The 22,924-nt window shown below is 29.8% G+C and overlaps 1 protein-coding gene across 1 annotated transcript; it reads left to right on the forward strand.

Moving 5' to 3' along the window:
• Positions 1-440: 440 nt before the first annotated feature.
• On the forward strand, positions 441-881 carry LOC145140347 (oleosin-like). The gene has a single exon (XM_079073866.1). The coding sequence runs from the start codon at positions 441-443 to the stop codon at positions 879-881; it is 441 nt and encodes a 146-aa protein (XP_078929992.1).
• Positions 882-22,924: the final 22,043 nt, after the last annotated feature.

Here is a 22,924-nt window from a genome sequence, read left to right on the forward strand (position 1 = left end):
GTTACCAAAACTTGTATGAATGGTTTTTTTTTCACACCGTTATTTTTGGTCTTTTTAATAAATTCATATAATACACGGGTCTCACACCTAGTTAATTAATATAGTTAATTAATATATTTGATTTGGATGAAGATGAGTGTGAATGATAAAAGAAAAAAGAAAAAAAACGTATTGTTTTGCCTTTATCCATAAGCATGCATGATGATCTTAAAATGATAAAATCTATGGTGCATTTTCTCTAAAATTATGGGGCACTTGTCGCCTTTGCATCCATACACCTCCTACAAATCCTGCCACGTGCCTCCACAACAATTAATTCGACTAATTGTGCTTTTCTTTAGTTTTTTCATGTATGGATCTCATCACGTACGAGATATATATTTACCAAGTATCCATCCGCCTTGACTGCTAAAAACACAGAAGAATCATAAAAGTATACCATGGATAACCAGTATCATGCAAACATGGTACACAACCAAGTCAGCGGCAAGACGATGCTATTCGCAATCATCGCCGGAATCACAATCGGAGGACCGCTTCTGGCGTTGATGGGTTTCAGTTTCTTGGCTACGATGACTCTGTTTGTAATCAGTTCTCCACTTCTGATTATCTTCAGCCCTCTTCTCATGGGTGCCGGCTTTGTGTTCGTAGCAGCGCTGGTGGGTTTCGGTGCTGCTGGCTTAATGGCGATCGCTGGGCTGTGGGCGTTGGGGTGGGTTTTCCCGTCAGTTAAGCGAGATGGATTGGAAGGTCTGGAATATGCGAAGGAGAAGTTAGTGGAGTTTGGGGAGAACGTAAAAGACACCGGAAAGGATTGGGGTAGTCACCTGAAACAGACGGTGCAAAACTCGCCGGAGAATAAAACCGCCAACAGAGCTTAAGAGTAGTAAACACTTGTACGTTTTGAATGAATAGTTGTACTTCGTTATATATTAATAAGATCTCTTTGTAATCTCGTCCATTTTTCAAGCTCAATGTTCATGTTTATATCTAATACTTAAGACTATCTAATACTTAACAAATTGTATTTTGCATTAATATATGAAGATATCCATGCATGATTAAACATGATCTTTTGAAATAGGAAATTAGTAAATAAATTAAAGTGGAAGACATTAGACATGTTATCCTTCATAAACAAAGAGTTATTTTAAAGATAGTTTGTTTTATTTGATAAATTATTTAGTATAACAACTTTAAAAGAAACATCTTATGTTTTTGGTACATTGTCAAAAGAATGATGGTTTACTGAATTGTATTGGAATAAATCTACAGATGATAGATTATCTAACGTGGTAAATTGTGGTTTGCAATGACTATCGTTCCAATTGGTTATTCACTCCAAATTTAAACCGAACAAAAACTTAATTACATTTTTATGTGGTTGTGAGTTCTAAATTCTAATTTAATATTAAATTAAATAAGTACTTTATCCAATGTTTAATTAGTTTATTATCTCTTGTCTTGATTTGTTTTGGAGTGGCATGACTTTCACAAATATATGGTGCACACCTACAAGAGGTCTACTTCTATAAAACAAAGTAACAAACGCCTAAATATCGTAACATGCAAATAAGGTGGCGATGGGAGATAAACGTTTTCCCTAAAAGTGGAACATTTTTGTTAGGTTTTTAACTTTATTACCGACTTAAATGACATGACATATAGGTTGAACGAAACAAACATTGCTGTCGACACACACTCTTTCCTTCACATTTACGTGTGGGTGTTGTAATTTCGATTTATAGAAACACAAGGACAAGTTGTTTAGGTTATTCATATGGACGATTCTTTTAATCATATAGTACATATATATAAATCGGTTAGCAAATCTGTTTTTCTTCATTCTAAAATATCACGATCAACTATTTAAATTGTGTTTCTACTTTAGTGTCATGTAGCGATAGTGCCGCTATCAAAGACTAGGCATTGTTTTTTTTTTTTTTTTTTTAGGATAAAGGTCTTCTGTTGTAAACCATAATGTGTTTTGTGAATTTAGTATTGCCAGACATTTTATATAATTGGAACTAATATATGAGCTAAGATGTTTATTTTTTTTACGATAGAATTGGTGGAGTCAAGGGGGCTGCGCCCTTAACAATATCCAAGTGGCATAGCCCTTGGCGGGTAGCGCTCCCAAAAGGTTTTCAGAAATTTGAATTAGTTTTATTATGGAAAATCTTAATAATGTGCGATTGTGATAAGATTGACAAATCTTGTTAGTTTTGGAAATCATTGATTAAGTCATTAAGTTCATGATTCCCCTAATTAATGTAGAAGATAGAAACCCTAATCCGTCATGAATAAATCTGACTCCTTTATTCGTTTGTGTTTGTGTACCTAGATACACAAGTGTCAATTTAGATTATCTTATACTGAATTTCCTATAACCAAGATATAGGTGGAAATATCAGTTCGAAAAATAAACTTACACGATAAATTAGGAATTATGTTCTCCGCCATCACCCTAATAATATTCCCCTATAGGTGGAAACTAGATTATGACCCACGTTAAACGCGGGGAACATGAATTAAATACACATTACATTAATGGGTGACATTGTCTTAGGTGAATTTTTAATAAAAAAATGTTAGTTAGGTTCATTTTAGAGTTTTGAACCAAACTTATTAAATAAAAATATTTAATATTTATATTAAAGCAATTTGATTTTTTAATACAATAATTTTAAACATAAATGATCTATGTGATCTTTGTTTTATCACAACATAATGCGACTCCTTGATTAAAACATGTTGTGTAGTAGCTTTATGAATTGACTTTGTTCGGTGTACCAACACCCATAAATGCTCATATGGCTCTTTTCATATTGGTCCTGTAAAATCAAAAGCAACAATATGTTGTAATATGTACCAACAACGTTAAATTCTGCAAAGAAATTTGATAATCATTACAATTAAAGTGCATTGTCATAACCATAAACATCAAATTCGGACATTGTAATTTGGTCAACTTCTAATGTATTTTTTTTCGTTATAAGAATTAAACTATGATTTTTCTGGCTACACCTAATCAAATATACATATCTTCCAATCAAAGAAAATTATTACAAAAAATATGTTATGAACAAAAATATAATATTAGTTTCATAATTTGTCAAAGGTTAACATTAATAAATAATAATGAACTTTAACAAATCTTGCATTTTGGTCACTGTATTCAACTAACAAATGAAATTCAGTTTAGACGATTGATTCAAGAAGTGCATCCATGACTTCTTGTAGCTGAATTTAGGAAAATGCTAAGACCTACTGAGATATGAGAGAACGGTCTGCGAGGATACGGTTAGTTTCTGGAGGGCAATATAAATTCAAAATCGTTAGCACATATCTTTCCTACCTACTTCAATTATCAAATTTAGATCAAACTCATCAAAATCAAATTATAAAAAAACCCCAGATATGTAACATAGCAATCAAACAACATATTTTCATAGAAATAAAATATCACAAATCTACAATTTACACTTTATATAATATTCTTAAATTATATCTTACCTTTTCATCATTAATGGTCACTAACACCTCTTTCCGTCTTACTATTGTGACACACATCTATATCGAAAATAAGATAAAGAACTATAGAGAATGAATGTTGACAGAGTGACACTTCTTTGAAAATGCAGCAAAATTCTTCCTTTACACTTGATTTAACAATAGAAAATGGAAAATTTTATAATCATAAAAGTATGCTTAATTCAACAAATTTGTTATCAAAATTAATGGAAAATTGAGTTTCTTGAAGAAACAAATCAAATACACAAAAAAGAATAAAAAACAAACAATGAAGCAAAGACAATTTGAAGAGCATGCCAGAATGGTATGATCAATATAGTCATGGTTAATCTTTTCTCATCTTCAAGATGATAAGTACAAGTGAGTAGAGAAAACAAATTGTAATCATAAAAATATGGTTATTCAACAAATTTCTGATCAAAGTTAATGGAAATATTTTTTGTTGAAATAATCAATTATTAAATATGTAGGATATCACCACTAAGGGATTTATAGTTTTTCATCATCCTCAGGCTTCAATAAAAGCATCAATTAATGCTCATCACTTTCAAGTAAAACTCCCTGCAATTTAAACTTAATTATAGTAAATATAATCAATAACATTATAAAAAAGGCAAGGTTAAGAATAAGTAGATACAATTATTTAGTTAGATAGTTGGAAATCGAGCAATTGTAATTTAACATGTATAAGACCGGTTATTACTTTCAAAATTAGAAGTATTTACTTTATTAATAAGATTTAAATACAAGGTGACTATTTTGCCCTTGATGACTTTTGGTACTATCGATGTACACTGAGAAAGAAACAGAATAATTAAAAAGATATATCATGTTGATTTGCAAACATATAGGATGCTCAATGCATAAATTATGACTTTAAATTGTGGGAGGATTTGAATTTTATTTTAGGGATAGAGGAAATTGGTGAAGGTTTGAGCAGAAATATTGATGGACAACGTGTTTGACCAAGCATTGGTCAATATGACATAAACAATTTGATCTAAGGATGAAAAAGGTGTAAGTGAAACACAAACAAAAATATTTATTGCTTTAGATGATGAAATAAAGTTTCTCTTTTAGACATAGAATTCAATCTTCTATTTTGTAAATGTAAACGTCTTAGTCTTTGCCTATCTCCAGCGTTATTGTAATGGGTTTTATTATTTACATCTGTAAAATTATAGGAAATGATTAATATCTAAAAAATAATAATATTTCAATGGTAAATGTTTACTAATAAATTTATCAATAAATTCACAATGAATTATACATAATTGTTTTATAACGGTTAAAAGATTTATAAAACTTTGCAATTTCGTAAAAAGTGGTAGTTTTCTAATATTTATATTGAAGTTGTAATAAATAACATTGTAACAATGTTGACAGTTTTATATTCAAACGGAATCATAGAGTAAAAATGATTAAAATTTTAAATTCATTTGAGTTTAAACCCAAAATACAAACAGATGAATAATTCAACATTACTAATGAATAAATCAAAAATGTATTCAAATGATCAAAATTCTAACCCAAAAAACGAATATTATGAAACAAAGTCATCAAAAACCAAATAGTTTGTAAACATAATATGAAATCAACAATACTCATATCACCCAACTACTCAAACAAAATCATGAAAATCATATATTATTTTTCTTTATTTGGAATTAGCAGTTTTGACTTGCCTTCCCCAGAAGTATGATCTGTCATTGATGTTGATGATCGTTTGGTTAAGGACATTGTTTCCAAATTATCAACAACATAAACATCTTCCAGGTTGTGTTTTAATTCTTCATGTCTAGAGACTTTTTTTAAAGGATGTCCACTTATTGCACTTGTTGCAGTACTTTTATCAAGACTCAAAGTGGGTGTGACGTTATCATTAGTAAACGAAACAACATCATAAATGTAGAATATAAATGTGTATGTCAATCTAAAAGTTAATAATATTTCAAAGTATTTAAAATATTAGATTTAGTTATATTATATTTAACACCTTCAAATTTAATGTGTCTTGAGATCCGAATACTGTCGATAAAACATTAAACGAATCGGATTTCGACGCCTACATTTGTAGTACATAGAAATATGTTAGTTGATCAATTGAAATATAGAAAATAAAATTTAATAAGTGTAGTGTTTGTAGTATTCTTTGTAAAAGAATGTTACATGTTTGATGTTAAAAAAAATATTTCAATTTCAGTAATGATTGTATTATCAACATTGAAGTTTGAGATTGCATAACCATCAACTTTGATCTTTAAATTATAATGTGAAATTTGAATTTTGAACACCAACTTTTTATCCAAAAGTAAATTCAAAGCAGAAAGATAAATCTTCATATTACCCTCCTAAAAATGAACGATTATAAAAATAGATAGACAAAAAGTAAACATTAATTTTATGTAAATGATGTTAATATCGATAATCTCATTAAACTTTTGAAGCAACTTTTGTGTGGTTTTTTCCAAAAGTTTCTTTGTGTCACGATCAAATAACGTAAGTGACACCACACCGGTAAAGTCTTGTACTCTAAAGTTATTTTGAAACTAAAACCATTGATATAAATAAATTCAATAATATAAAATTAAAAAATTTAACCAAATATTATAATGATGTGTATAAAAGAATTATTGAAAACCTTGGAACAAAGATACGTCTTTGTTCATGCAAGTTGGAGTGAACAATAAAAAACTTTTTTTTATCATGCTTTTGGTCCATTCCACCACTTTTGTGATCATGCATTAAAACGATTTTTATGGCTTTCTCATGAGAAACATAGGTCAACATATTAAAAGAATTGATATAAATGATATAATTTTGTTTCAGTAACTAAATTAATGAAACTAATATGCTTAAATTAGATTGATTAATTTTTTCATAACCTCTCTACAAAAACACAGTAATAATAGGTAATAAGAATAGAGTAAATGCAAGAAATTGGAGAAAAATAAGGAGAACAGAATAAAGAAAGAACATGAAAAAAAGAATTAGAGAAAAAGACCGCTGAAGAAGATCACTATAAATCGTAGGAGTCAATCCAAAATTGTAAAAATAACAACTTCAATGTAATCGTGTATATATATATATATATATATATATATATATATATATATATATATATATATATATATATATATATATATATATATGATGTTTTTGAATAAGGAAAACGTTATCTTCCAAAAAAATTGGGATCCTAAGATATCATCTTGGAGATTTTCAGCTATTCATCTGAAAAAAAAAAGATATCAGTTATATTGATTCAAAATTTCTAGTTAATTGACTTGTTTATTTAATGAGTTTTAAAATTCAATCCATCATCTCAAACTGATTCATTTTAGGTGAGATATACTGAGAGATAAATAATGAATAATATTTAATTTAATTTTAACCCTAAAATATGTTTTTTATTTAATGGGATTAGATTAGATTTTATAGATTAATAACTGAATTATTAATATGCTTATTTAATGAGTTTTTTTTAAAAGAAAGAAAAAAAACGTGTTTGAATTTTGAAGTCAAAAGCTATAAATAATAGAGTTAAATTAGGAATAATATTAATTAGAGAAACTGATATCTTGTATATAAATAGAATAATATATTTCAATTGATAACATAATTACTAATTTTAAAGAGTTTATAATTATTAAAGATTCTATAATTAAATGTAATTATGTTTGAATTCTATTTGAAGATGATGATGTCAGCATATTGATCTAAGGGTGGAAACATAGGATTGAAATACAATCAAAGACTCTGATTTCTTCATTGGTGATTTAAAGGTTCTCTTTTAATAATATTTAAAGATATGAGTTCGAAAAATAAACTTACACGATAAATTAGGAATTATGTTCTCCGCCATCACCGTAATAATATTCCCCTAACAATAGAGTCTGTAAGAAGAATATTATTTGTTTTTAAATGCTGTAAATTACTAAAAAAATTCAAATTTAAATAAATTATTTTTTAACTTAAAGATTTTTTTCAATTACTTGATAATAGTTATCTATAATTAAAAAAAGGTTGTAAATTAGTATATACAATAAATTCTCAAAACCTTTAGCTTCATTATTTCTCTTTCCTCTTTTGCCACTAAAGTTTTTGTTCTCATTTTAAGGGCACAACAATTCCCTTTTCTCATTCTTCTCTTCCGTTCTTATCCGCTTTCATTGTCGCCTTACCACCCTCCTCTGTATAAGACTTTTTCTTTACCACCGCCTCGCCTCACCAATCAGATGCAAGAAACCCCTTCTCCAATCTTCTTGTACGCCAATCCTCTTCGTTCACATGTTGCTCTCTTCATAAACCTGAAACTCTCTTTTGACATTGATTGCATCTCCCTTCCAATTCTGCGCTTCTCTCTACACCTAAGACGAGACGGTATGGGTCCAATTTTGCTCGTTACGGGTGATGTGGACATGCCATAACGGCGTGGTAACGGGGGAACACCCCCCCCCCCTCTCGTTGCTTCTCGTTATGACGTCGCTCGTGCTCGTTACGACCGATTGAAACGCGGTGAAATTTGAACGTTGGGCTAGTGGACCGTTGCAAACGGTCAAAACGTAAATAAATAAAAAAAACTTTTACTTTTTTATCTTTATAAATACTAATTTTAACCATTTTTTAAAACCTTTCTCTCATTCTCTCTATATCTTATACACATACTTTCTTCAAATTTTAAAAAAATGGAGCAAAACCCAAACATCCCCCCTCCATCGTCGAACCCAAACACACAACCAAACACAACCTCGCCTCTCGGATCTTATCCGCTTTCCCACTTCACCACCACTGCAATTTCCCAACTCACCTACCTTCAACAAAATCTATTTGGTCAAAACCGAAATTTACAACAATATATTTTCCCTACTTTTCCTTCGATGCAACAAACAACAAACCAACCACCGCCTACAACACACCCATCGGTTGAAGTGGAAGCGGGAGGTAGTAGGAGAGGGAAAGGGAAAGTAAAATCGAAAGGGAAATGAGCGGTCGAAACAGAAAATACAGACGTTCCACAATGGTAGACACCGGAGAAGGAATATGCTTTGACGGCGGCTTGGTGTACTATTTCAAAAGACGAACTCCGCGGAAATGGAATGAAGAAAGGAGCTTATTGGTGGCGGTGCGCGACAAGTTTCACGCTATTTTGAAGAAAAATCCGTATCGCAACAATGAGATGTTGAGCAACAAATGGAGTCAAATAACTAAGCGGTGCAACAAATTCAACGGTATTTACAACCGGCTTGAGGCGCAACAGCAAAGCGGAACCAACGACTTCGATTTGTTCAAATCTGTAAAAGAACAATACATGTTTTCGAGTTTGAAAAATCATGGGAGTTGTTGCGAGCGGATCCAAAGTGGAATAAAACGCCTACATCGTCGGAGGTTCAATCCAAAAGGTCTCGCAATACGATATCGGTCGACGTGTCGGACGTATGGACTCACGTCGACCTAAACGTCGACACCGATGAGATCCCGGATGATATCGAGGAGATATCCCCACCACGACGACCGTCCGGACGCGACAAAGTGAGGCGCGCTGCAAGGCATGCGGAGGAGGTTGAGGCGAAAGCAAAAGAGGCAACGGAAATGAGAGAGAAATTCGACGAGCACAATTTATTAATAAAAGAAAAAAATGACTTGAAACATCATCATTTGGAGTTCCTAGAAAGGCATGCACGGGAGAAGCAGGAGCAAAAAGAGAGGGAACTAATGACACATCAGTTGTCAATTCTTCGGACGAGCAATGAGGGTTTGGCGCCTGAGGATCTAGCGGTGCTACAAGCAATGAATGAACAAATTAGTTAATTAGGATTTTATGAGTAATTTGATTGGTATTTTAGTTATTATTTTAGGTTTAAAATTATGTTTTTTTTTTATTTTAATCGTAATTTTAGATTATAAATATTATGTCTTTTTTTTGTTTTAAAATTTTATGTTTTATAAAAATATATTCATTTTAGTGATTAAAAAAACGTAAAAAGGAAAAAAAACGAAAAAGGAAAAAAACCAAATTCGAAAAAAAAATGAAAAATAAAACAAATTTATTCTCAAAAACTTGGTGTTGCATCTTGTTGCTAATTTCCCCACTTGGTGTTATAACACCATTTGCTTATGTGGCATGTGAGGTGGCACAACTTGGTCTTGCATCTTGTTGCTCACACCCAATGTTCTAAAAAAAATTCATGTCATCGCCCGTACATGCTACTGCCCACCGCCACCATCCCCACCATTTTCTCGACTTCCGACACCGACAGCAAACCACCAGTCACCACCAACTGCTTTTGGATATACAATAAACGAACGCAAACCCTAGCCTTAGCTACTGTTGCCACCACCTTCGGACCTGGTGTACCCGGATATCGTCGTCGGTGCGTTGAACTTCCGGTGAAACCACCGTAGTCTAAACCGCTGATCACACCAAATGACCACCACTAACACAGTCGGCGCCACACTCCACCCGCCTTCAACCTAATGAATCGTGTCCATTGGCGAGGCTACTTTAACATAAGGTGGGTCATTTGACCCACCTAATTTTTCCCTATTTACTATAAATTATGTATCAAAAAAATTAGGACATACCATAAAAAAATTAAGGGACCTACCTTGTGTTAAACAAAAAAAGGAAAAAAAAAAGAAATAATATTTTTTTTAAAAATTCTTTGATTTAGAAGGATATATGTACCACTTATAGTTAGTGCCACATCGACTAACGAAATAAGTGACAGATGATGTCTTTTAAATAAAACGATTAGAGAAAATTTGAAAGTAACATTGTGTTTGACGACTAGCTGTGACTTAGCTAATAATTTAAAAAGCCGATTAGTCGGAGAGGTTTTTATTCTAAATTCGCTTTTGCAATTGTTTTTAAAAATATAAAACCTATATTTATAAATATCATTTGAGTAAATTACACGAATGGTCCCTATGGTTTGGGGTAATTTGCACGTTTGGTCCCTAATTTATTTTTTTAACTCGGAAAATCCCTATTGTTTGTTATTGCTACACGCTTGGTCCCTATTGTTTGTTTTTGTTACGCGTTTGGTCCTTATCTTACGTAAAAAGACAATTATTTAAATAGGGAAAAAAGGGTAGGGTAGGGTAGGTAAGGTGAGGGGGTGGGGTTGGGGTGTGTTTATTTAAATAAATTAAAAAATCAAGGGAAAAATAGACTTTTTATGTAAGACAGGGACCAAGCGTGTAACAAAAACAAACAGTAGGGACCTTCCGAGTTATAAAAATAAGTTAGGGACCAAACGCGCAAGTTACCCTAAACCATAGGGACCATTCGTGTAATTTACCCATATCATTTTTTTAAAGGTCTCACCGGTCCGGTTGAAACGAGTTTTTTGGCATTGTTGTCACTAATTGCTAACAATCATTTTTTTTTAGAAAAGTATGGCAAAAAGGATGGTCCCCGCTTCAATCAATCGAACCGGCCGGTGCATATCGGTTTTCAAAACCATACTTTTATCTGTCTGGTTGAATATGGTTAGGGAACCATGTAAATTTTTATTCTAGACTCGCCACTGAATTCGTCTCCTCCACCTGGTAGTTTCCTGGGCAAAACAGATGTGGAGAAGAAGACAGATCCTTGACGCCTTCTTGCCACCACCATGAAGCGATGATTTTGAAACAAGAAAGCACTGTGATCACAAAATAAGGTTCGATTAGAGTAACTTTACATGGGTTTCTGCTTACTGTAACCAAATTCTACCGATTTACTATTTCTTTGATTTTGTTTTGTTGTTTTTTTCTATTAGTACGAAGGTTTGTTTATCAGTAATTCCAACCCTAAACCTGTGCTGCTCAACTGTTGCCATCACCACCATGTATCGGTATTCTCTGCTATCTGTGCAAAATTAATTTCATGGAAACCCAAACTAAGCTAATTTTCTCCTGTGTTGTGCTTAGTAAAACAATTTTCTGAAGACCAATTCCAACTTCAATTTAACATGAATGAGCTGGAGGTACTACATCTTTTGATTGTTTATTTGTTATATGATAAAATCACTTCTTTTTTTGGTCAATTTACAGATGCAGTAACGACCAACAAACGGGAAATGGTTATGGCCACACGAGGTATGTAGATTTTACAAATGTTTATGCTATGAGATTTGCAAGTTGGGTATGTAGCCTCAAATTGTCTGAAATGGATGTAACCAGATGTTGAGTATAAAAATATTTATTGTTCTACATCATCACTGATTTCATTTTCCAGCTTAGCTGTTCCTAAATTGTCCGATTTAGTAATAGGAAGATGGGAGCTAGGTTCAAATGTGGATTGACATCTATTGTGCGGACGTGTTGACAGTGCTATTATGTAAGAATGACAAATAAAATATGTTGTTTGATAATATGAATACATTCAATCTTACATAACTATTGTCATTATCACACATTCTCACTAATTAAATCATCTATAAAGTTATTATAGACTTTTTATTATTATTCTCATTCTGTTAGAATGTTTAATGAGTCGTATTCTGTAAGAATGAAAATGAGTGAAAAACGATATGTAGGAACAAAAATGAAAATGACGATATTTGTGTGAGGTTTAATGTATTCGCATGACTAAACAATTTATTCTCTTAGTAATTTTCATAGAATAGCGATGTCCACACGTCCGCACAATAGTTGTTCATCCACATTATAACCTAGCCATATATATATATATATATATATATATATATATATATATATATATATATATATATATATAATACCTAAAAAGGTATGACACCAAGGGTGGAGGGTGAAATACGAAATGAAAGAATACCTTACATTGAAGGTATAACACCAAAATAAAATTTAATTAATCTGCAAATGGATCATCAAAAGGATCTTGAAGATCTTGAAAATTATTTTTGACAGATGTGGGAGAATTTTCTGAATTAGTTGGAGAATTACGAATTTCTTGAAGTAATTGTTGTAGATCTTCAGGGGAAGAATTTGCAGCGGCACGAATTTTGCTAATAAGATTAGCATCTGGAGAAGATAGACTCTTGATAAGATTCGCTTCAATTTCTGGCTTTTGATTATACATTGATTGATAATGATTGAAAACAGCCTGCTCGTTTGCTTGAGAAATTGTGACTTTATCCCACCATTTTACACGAAATTGTCTATTGAGCCAAGGGGGATTTAAGTCTGTTGCTTCTTGATAAGAGAATGTCCAGGACATGATCCATGGAACTTTGAATAACATGGTGAACTGTAACAAATATTCAAATTCTGGGATTTGTTGAATAAATAGTTCTTTGAATTTAGAAAATCCTTTGAGAATTTCAGTGGGTAGACAAATAGGAACAAGTCCCATATAACGATACCAATTGACAAACCATCTGGGGTATTCACAGTTGAAATTTTTATCAAAGAAAATGAACCATGAATGAGAATAGTTTCGAAGAAAAAATGCTTTAGTCCAAGCTTCTTGGTAATCATAATATGAATATCTTGGATAAGCAGGGAATTGATAAAGGGGTTTTTCTAAGGAAAGATTGGATGACCAATTTTCTGGAGAAATGATTTTAAGAATTCGGGCTTTGCTAAAATCAATAGATCCTTCCTTATTATTAGAACGGTGATCAATCTGAACAGATCCAGATTCTTGTAGAATGGTTTGATAATATTCTCGAGATTTGTAAGAGTTTTCATGAAAGGTTTTTCCTCGACCAAAGAGGTGTTCAGTAAGAACATGAAAACCTTGATTAAGCTTAAGAATTTGAGAATCTTCAAGTATTTGGATTTTCAAGAGATTTGGATTGAGAACATAAGGGGCTTTATTTGTAGGTTTAGGATTTGTTGAAATTTGTGTTTCAGAAGGAATAGGTTTTGAAAAAGGGCTAATTGATTGAACTGGAGAAATGTTTGGAGTAGCTAGTTTTGATTGTAGCATGTTTGAATAAAGTTGAGAATTTTTTGCAATTGGAGTTAATAGGGAAAAACGATTTTGACTTGAGAAAGGAACAAGCTTTTGATTAACTGGTTTCTTGTCTTCAATCTTGGAGGAAGACGATGAACTCATTTTCCCTGCAAAAATTCACGAGAAAGAAAATCTGGTAATGAATTGCTTTCTCCTCTTAGAAATTCAATATCGAAATCAAAATTGCCCAACAATGTTTGCCATCTAGCAAAAATTTGTTTAGAAATAATATTTTTAACATCTTTTTCTAAAATTGATTTTGCAGATTGACAATCAATTCTTAATAAAAAAAATTCATAAATAAATCATCTTCAAATTTAGTAATACATAAAACAATACTTAAAATCTTCTTTTTAACAGTTGAATAATTCTTTTGAGTATTATTCCAAGCACCTGAATAAAAACGAACCAATTGTTCTTCAGAAGAATTTGATAATTTTTGTTTTAAAATACCTCCAAATCCAATATCACTAGCATCAGTTTCGACTATGATATTAGCATGAGGATGTGGTAAATTTAAACAAGGTAAAGAAGGAATTTTTTGTTTTATAAGTTTAACAATATTAGTATGTTCTTGAGTCCAAGGTTCTGGATTGTTTTTTAATCTATTATAAAGCGGTTTGCAAAGAGTTCCTAAATCTTTGAAAAAATCATGAATATAATTTAAACATCCTAGAAACCGTTGAAGTTGTTTTTTATCTATAATTTCTTCAGGAAATTTATTAGAAAATTCTAAACTTCTTATAATAGGTTTAATAGTATTATTAACAATGTTATGTCCTAAAAATCTAATTTCATTTTGAAATAAATGCATTTTCTTAGCTGAAACAGCTAAGCCATTTTTATAAATTAAATCATAAAACTGATTTAAATGTTTGAAATGTTGATCAATAGATTTTGAAAAAATAAGAACATCATCAATATAAACAATTGAAAAACTATTTATAGGAATGATAATATCATTCATAATGTTTTGAAATTCAGAATGAGCATTCTTTAAACCAAAGGGCATAACGTTCCACTCATAATGTCCAAAATGAACATTAAAACCTGTTTTGTATTTATCTTCTTCATGAATTTGAATTTGCCAAAACCCAGATTTCATATCGAATTTTGAAAATATTTTTGAATCATAAAGTTTTTTCAATAAATCTCTTTTATTAGGAATAGGATATCTAATCCAATCTAAAACTTTATTTAAAGGTTTATAATTGATAACTAATCTTGGTGATCCTCTTTCTAATTCAGCAGCATTCATAACATAGAAAGCTGAACAAGACCAAGGAGATTTAGAAGGTCTAATTAATTTTTTGTCCAATAAATCTTGAATTTCTTTTTTACAATGAGCTTCTAATTCATTATTCATATGAATAGCTCTTGATTTTGAAGGAATATCTTTTTCATTGAAAGTTTTAATATAAGGTAATTTGACAATATGTTGTTTTCTGTTCCAAAAGGCGTTTGGAATATTTGAGCAAACATTATTTTCAAATTTTTGTTTTAAAGCTATAATTTTGTCTTGAATATACTTATCTTGTAATTGATTATGTATACGAAAATCATTAATTTCATTGATAAGGTAATTTGTCTCTTTTGTTTTATAATTAAGAATATTAATAGTTGAATAAGACGGAGGTTCACAAAATTTAAACATAATTTCTTTTCCAAAAACTTTAGTAATAATTCCATCATCTTGAACCATAAAAGGATATAATTTAGTAATAAAAGGTGTTCCTAAAATTAAAGGAGAAGTAAGATTTTTTACTAAAATTAAATGAGTTTTATAACAATAATCTTGATTGTTACAAATATGAACATCGGAAACTTTATAATTTATTTTTAAACTGGTTCCTTCAGCTCCAGTAAGCCTAGAAGAAGTTTTTTCATAAAATTGAGTGGGAAATATACCTTCTTGTATACAGTTCATATCAGCACCACTATCAATTAGAGCAGTAATATCCATTTTAAAATTATCCTTTACTAAAGTTATTTGAGTATTCCATTTTTGAGAAATTTGATCATTTATAATTCTTTCGATAACCTTTTCATCTTTATTATCATTATTTTGTGAATTAATAATATTTTTTCCCTTTTCAAGAGTTATAATTTTGCCTTTAATTTCTTTTATGTCTTGTTTAACTGATTTTAATTCTTCTTGAAGTTCTTGCATGGAAATGGGTTTTGTTTCAGAAAATCTTTCATATATGTCTTTTAAATTAAAAAATTTTGTATTATCTGAAACAGAATTTTCATTCTTATTAAGCATTTGTTTTATCAATAATTCTTGGATATTTTTATCTTTAATGGAATCTAAATTTTTTAAAAGATCTTTGTCATTGTTTGTAAGGACATTAATTGAATAATTACAATTACATTTTCCAACACATTCGCATGTATCAGAATCTTCCGAACTTGAACTATTTTGCTCTAAAATGTTTAAATCATTTCTTGAAAATCGGAAAAACTAGAATCAGAATCGGAATCAGAATTTAACATAATTTTTTTAATTTGTTCTTTTAATTCTTCCGAAATATTTAATTCATTAATTTTTGTTTTTGCATAACAATTATTAGCATTATGACCATTACGACCACATTTATGGCAAATAATAATGTCTTTTGATTTTCTTTTAGATTTTTTATGAGATTGTTTATAAGGGTTTTTTGATGTTGAAAATTTATTTTTCTTATAATTCTTATAATTTTCTGATTTATTATATTTCTTTTTCTTGAAATATTTTGAAGATTTTTTATTATATTTTTTGGTTTTTGAAGTAGACGGACCTGTTAATGGTTGATAACCATATTGTTGACAAAAATTTCCTAATTCATTTTTACTATTAATTCTATCCTTTTTAAGTTTTTCTTTAAATCTAAGGTCAGCACAAATAGCTAATCCTTCTTTATTAATATAATTAATTAAATCTCCATAAGTTAGGTTTTGATAAGGAATTGTATTATTAAAATTTTCTCTTAATTTTTGTCTAATTCTTTCGGCAAAAAGTTTTGGAAGTCCAGCAATAAAACGTTCTTTCCAATAAGATTCTTTACAATCAGGTCTTGAAAAAACTTTAACGAGATAATTATCTTTGTACCATCTGAAATCAGTTAATTTTCTACAATGTAAGTTCATTAAAATTTCAGAAGTTCTTTCTTGAAAAGTAGTAGGATCTCCTACAAAGTTTTTGATTATAGCAAAAATTAAAGTATTAACCATATCATCCTCTTGAGTTTGAATAGGTAAATTATTTTCTTGTTTTATAACGGTTTTCTTGGCAGTCATAATAAAATTCTTTTCTTCTGGTGTAATATAGAAATCCCACCAACCTTTAAGAGTACCAGTAAATCCGGAAATAATAATATTAACAATTTGAAGTTGAGTATTATTGTGAGACTTGTAAGCATTAGCTGCCATGGTCATTTCTTGAACAATATTAAGAATTTGATGTTCAGAGTTACCATCGATATTCCATTCGTAAACAGAGGTACCATCGTAAGCTGAACGATCATATTGAAAAGCTCTTTCTTCAATTTGAACATCAGGAAGAGAAGGTCTATTCCAGTAATTTTTAATAGTTGGTTTTGGATTATTACCAAAAGAATTAATCTTATTTAATCTTGAAAAATCATTTGTAAGCTGATTTATATCATCATTATCATTTATGAATTGTTGAGTAAGATTATCTAAATTTAATTCATTTTCATTATTACTTTCGTCAGATTCGTCAAAAGAGTCATTATTTGTTTTTAACATATTTATAGATACGTTTTTTGAAATACGAAAATTAGTAAGTCTTTTTTCTAATTCATCAATTAAATCTTTATTTCCAAGATTAAAATTTCCATTTATTTGATGAGGAATAAAGCTGACATTACTAGAGCTTGCTATATTATTATAGAATTTTTTTGTTTCAATTTTATTTTCTTTTGATAACTGTAAATTTATAGTATTTTCTTCAATCCTAGTTAGTTGATCTGAAATAGTTAAAAGAGTTTCATTCGAATAATTATTTTGATAAATAATATTTTGAAAACATTTTTCATTTGTTATCTGGCTTGGAACTTTAAGTAAAGGAGTTGCAATAAAATTATTATCAATAATGATTTCCTTTTTTGGCGGATATTCAGAAATAATTTCTTGATTAGTAATAACATCCTTGTATGTTTTTGAAGAAACAGGAAAAACAGTTTGCATTTTAAAAGGATAATCTATATTATGTTTAGGAACATAAATCAATTCGAACCATTGAAAAAACGGAGAGTGAATTTGATTTGATAAAACATAATCTTCCCAAAGTCCAAAATGTAAAAATCTTATATAATATGAAAAGTTTTCTTCATGCCAAATTCTTTTTGTATTATTATAATCTTTATAATATTCTTCTTCTTTTAAATAATCAAAATTAACATATGAAGGTATTTTAGAAATATCTATATTATTATTCATTTTAACAAGTTGATTGATTTAATCTGAAAGATATATTTTTAATAATACTAAGTTGAGCACTAATAACAATATATTTATTTTTAATCATTTTTGATAAACAATATATTATTTCCTTTTGAATATTATAATTATATGTGTCCTTTTCAATATTAGATAATTTAATTTCTTCGTCTTCTTTAAGTTGTTTAATTCTATTTATTTCTTTAGAAACGCTTGCAATAATTTGCCATCTAGTCTTTAATAAATTATTCCAAAAAGTATTATTATTACAACAATTAATCTGTCTTTTAGAACTCATTAACACGTATATTTAGATAAATTTGTTAAATAATTATCAAGATGTATATTAAAGGTTTTTAATACTGCTTTTATGTTATTTATTTCTTGTTCTAATTTTAATAGTTCCTTATCATTAATTATTAAATTTATATTTTTTAATTCTAATACCTTTTCTTGTAAGAGTTTTTTAAATATTTTTATTGAATTTCTTAATCTTTTAATAGCAGTAACTCTATTTCTGTTTAAAGAATTACAATTTATTTGAACTTTATTACTCATAATTGTTGTCTATAATTTTGAAGTTCATTAATAAAATCAGATTTAGTAGGACTTGGCAAACTTGTATCACTAGTTTGATCTTCTTGATAAAGAGGTTTAGGAATAGAACTAGAATAGTCAACAGTTTTTAAATTTAAAGACTTTGATTTTGAAAACGAAGATTTAGAAGTACCAATTTCAGGAATAGAATTAGTAGAAAATCTAGATGATGAAAAATTTATAGAAGAAAAATTTATATCAACTGAGCCATCATTATGCTCAATTATATTTGAAATTTGTTTTGAAGAATCTAAAGATTTTGGTTCAATAACATTTTGTAAATTCCAATTACACGATTGAGTAATTTCTGACCATTTAAGTCGTTTAGGCATATGAACTTTTGTATGATTAGTATTTGCTTCGTAAATAATTGTTTCATTTCTTGGACTTGACAAACGGGTTTTTGGTTCTAAAGTAGTTGTCATGGTTTTATAACAAACACGATAAATGATTGCTAAAGGTTTAGAGTTATTTTTAAATTCTAAATTCTTTGTTTCAATAGTTAAAACCAAAGTGTCTAAAATATTTTTGTCAAATAATCCTACAGAAAAATTTGGATAACAATTAAAATAAATTGGTCCATTTGCAATATTTGTTTCTGCCATAGCTAAAATAGAATTTTGAAAATCTGTATGTCTTTTATCTCTTAATATTAAGAGAACAGGAGCATCAACACCAATTCTAAAAAGAGGTTTGATAGCAATTTGAACAAGACCTAAATGAAGAAATTTATATTTTTGTCTATGTTCAAAAATAGATCTTGATGATAACAAATTTATATTTTGTTGGTCTTGACCAATGGATAGGGTTTGTTCAGTCATTTTAATTGAGTAACTTTGAAAATAATCGAAAGTCCCTATTCTATAAATTGTATTTATATTTGTTTTAGGTATAGTCCAATCATTTAAATTTTGTTCTATATTATCAATAGTTTCTTCAATAGAGTTTATATGGTTATCATCATAATCTTGTTCTTTATTCATGATATTTTTACCAGTATCATATTTTTTAGATAATATGCGTGAAAATCTACTCATATTTAATTAATTTTAGTTTAAAGATTTTATAAGAAAACTTACTTGTTCTATTTAGGATGAACAGAGAGGGCATCGGCCCAACGATGATTGTGGTCCGGCTCCGCGACTTACCATACTTGCACGTCTTACGCTAATCCAACCAATCACTGGTCTGGTCTCTGTATCATTCTTAACAAAACTCATAATTTTCTTAAAATTCTTCAAACAAAAATTAATTAAATAACAAATAGAAATATCATACATAACTATCAAAAATAGAACACGGCTCTAATACCAATAGTGCGGAACTAATAATAGTGCGGAACAAATTAACAAGTAGTTTCAGATATTTTTTGATGATAAAAATCATACATTATTTTATAAAACTGTTTTCTATCTTTGCTTATAAACTTATGATTATTGATTATAACTTGTAAAGCTTTTAATTGATTACAATAATAATGACGATTAGCTTGTATCTTTGAATCAGACATGATGAATAATAAAAGAACAAAAGTTATTTAAATATTTCAAGCATGAATTTGATTAACTTGATTATTATTAAATGCGAGTATTATTTTAACAAAAATTTCAAATTTTGTAGAATTAATAGTTAGAATAACTCGAAATGAGATTGCCATAGAGATAATACAACAATTAAATAAAATTATTTATATATTACCTTCTTTTAAATTACAATCAGAGCATCCGTCTGGAGCAAGTATGATTTGAAAATCTAAAGATTTTGAACATCTAGAAGTAGATAGGAGAACACTTTTCTTAGACATGAACTAAACATTTGAGAGAAATTAAATGAGAGAAATTTTTAGAGAACCCAGAGATGATTCTAATTAAAACATATCTCCTCAATATATAGGAGTCTTGGAGTCTTCAAATATCTTGAAACGGGAAACCGAAGGATTACCGGATCAATCTTGAGAATTATTGAATCAACTTGCATTTGTCGGAGTGTAGATGTGGCAGACAAAACTCTAAAGCTTTTGACAAATTGGCATCATATTTTGTCATTTTTTGATAATGGAAAATCTTCTTTTGCGATAATGGAGCATCTTCTTTCATCTTTGTAAAAGTTGTTTGTTTTCGTGTAATAATTTAGCATCTTATCTCTGCAGAAGATTTGATAATATTTTTGATAATTGATGTACTCACACAGTGTATAAATTTGATAACAGTTGAATAAATACTAACACAATTTGATAACACGTACTACCCCCCCTTGAATAACAAACATAATCTTCCCAAAGTCCATTACGACATATATATATATATATATATATATATATATATATATATATATATATATATATATATATATATATATATATATATATATATATACACACACACACGTATGAATAATGTGAACTTGAAATACTACAAAAGTGGTAACTTTTTATGAAATAAGTTTTATAACATACTTTGTCATACAATTATAACATTTTTGTAGTAGGATAATATGTTGTCTTGACTTGTTGTATTATTTAAAAACAACTATAACATATGTACATAAAACATATTTATCACTAGTTTATCTGTAAATGAAGTATTATTTAACAAAATAACATGTATAAACTAGTTTTAATATTGATAAGTGTTTGTCACGAACGATAAATATATATAGTACATGTATTCTCCCCAAAGCGTAAAAGTATTAAAAAGGGGCCGTAAACACTCACCTTAAACGTGTAAATTCAAGAACTAAGTGTGACGTGAGAAACCACAACATGATGCTCCTTGCGTTTAAAATAAACTTCAGGGACTATTTTTGTTACCTAATAAACCAATGGTAGTTTTGGTATTAATTACTAAGTATGTTTTGCTAAACAATTAATTATAGGGACAGATTGGCTAAATTAATTCAACAAGGGGGCTGGCTTCATAATTTATTTCCAAAGCAAGGGGCTAAAGTGTATATTTTAAATCAAAATTTGAGATTATGACTAAATTTGAAAACTATTTTCAGGTGGGGGTTTAAACAATTATTTTCGAATCAAAGTTTGAAAAGCCATCTATCGTAAATTCACTATTTAGATTATTAAGGCTAAAAAGTCATCTATCGTAAATTCACTATTTACGTCACACAGCGTCGTGTCGGTTTTGCCGAAAAACTTCGATGGGTCATAACTTCTTCGTTATAACTCGGATTTCGGCGTTCTTTATATGTACGGAACCCTTGTGACATATACTATAACTTGGTTAAGATTACTCCTAAATAATCTTCCATCAAAAAGTAATTTTTGACGCTCATTGTCTCTAAATTGACTAGCCCGAATCTGCGAGCGTTACAATTATCCCCCCCCCCCCCCCTTAGGATGATTATGTCCCGAAATCATCAACGAAACATGGCTTGTATAATGATTTCATATGTTATCTCTTCATCCTTGGTAATAACCGTAACTTCTATGTTTCTTCGAACGAGTATCTAACTCTTGGACTTCTTGACTGCAGACAGTGCTCAATCTTGCACCCGCTCTCTATCTCATGTTAGACTCCAAATTATTACCTTCACGTCACAATCTCGATCCTTATCGGAGACTCCTTCTTCTTAACAAACTTAAGATATATTCTTTGGTTACCACGATAGACTGATGGGCCATGTTCTAATGACCTCTAATCGTATGTTGCAAACCTTAGACTCATTTCTCTTAGAGTTAAATTCCAAAATGAAATATACTTTCCTTCATGTTCTAATGTGATATAATCACATTCTAGGATGTAGCACTTCTAGCTACAAGCTCTTACTCCAACAACGATCGTGATACTTCTATTGATCGCTTCGATTTTACTTTAATCTTTTGGCTTAAGTTGGATGCCACAACGATCTTGTTTCTCTGTACATACTCATCTTAGTCGGACTCGATTTGAAATGACCACTAGGGTCGGAATATCAATCACCTTCTTAGTCATTACAGAAACGATGGTAACGACAGACATGAACAAAACATAATAAATTACTAGCTTCTTGATAACCTTGTGAGTTTCCCTGATCCAAGTGTGAGTCATGTGCTTCCGGTAGTATAGGCCTCTACTACCATTCACACCTACTCATACTCGTCCCAAGTATTGTTTCGCAGTCCCCAAGTTCTTATTTCCTAAAATCAAAGAACAATTTAACACATACGAATGTGTCCAAATAATCATAAAAAATTTCCCTGACTCTACTAGGACTTCTTCCATGCATATCTTCAACAACAATTTTGCTTTAACTCGGTTGGTGGTGGAAACGTCATACGATGGGATAACTTCAGAAATCACACCAATCGTTCCATCATCCCGCCAATCGAAGGTGTACTTCAGACGTACCGTACTCCTCTAAACGTTCCGTTATTTTACCTGACGTATTCTAAAGGCAAGATACCACTCTTACGATATCTTCCGATAG

The sequence above is a fragment of the Lactuca virosa genome, chromosome 9, assembly GCF_052849685.1.
Source record: "Lactuca virosa cultivar CGN04683 chromosome 9, Lactuca_virosa_CGN04683_v6, whole genome shotgun sequence".
NCBI lineage: Eukaryota > Viridiplantae > Streptophyta > Magnoliopsida > Asterales > Asteraceae > Lactuca > Lactuca virosa.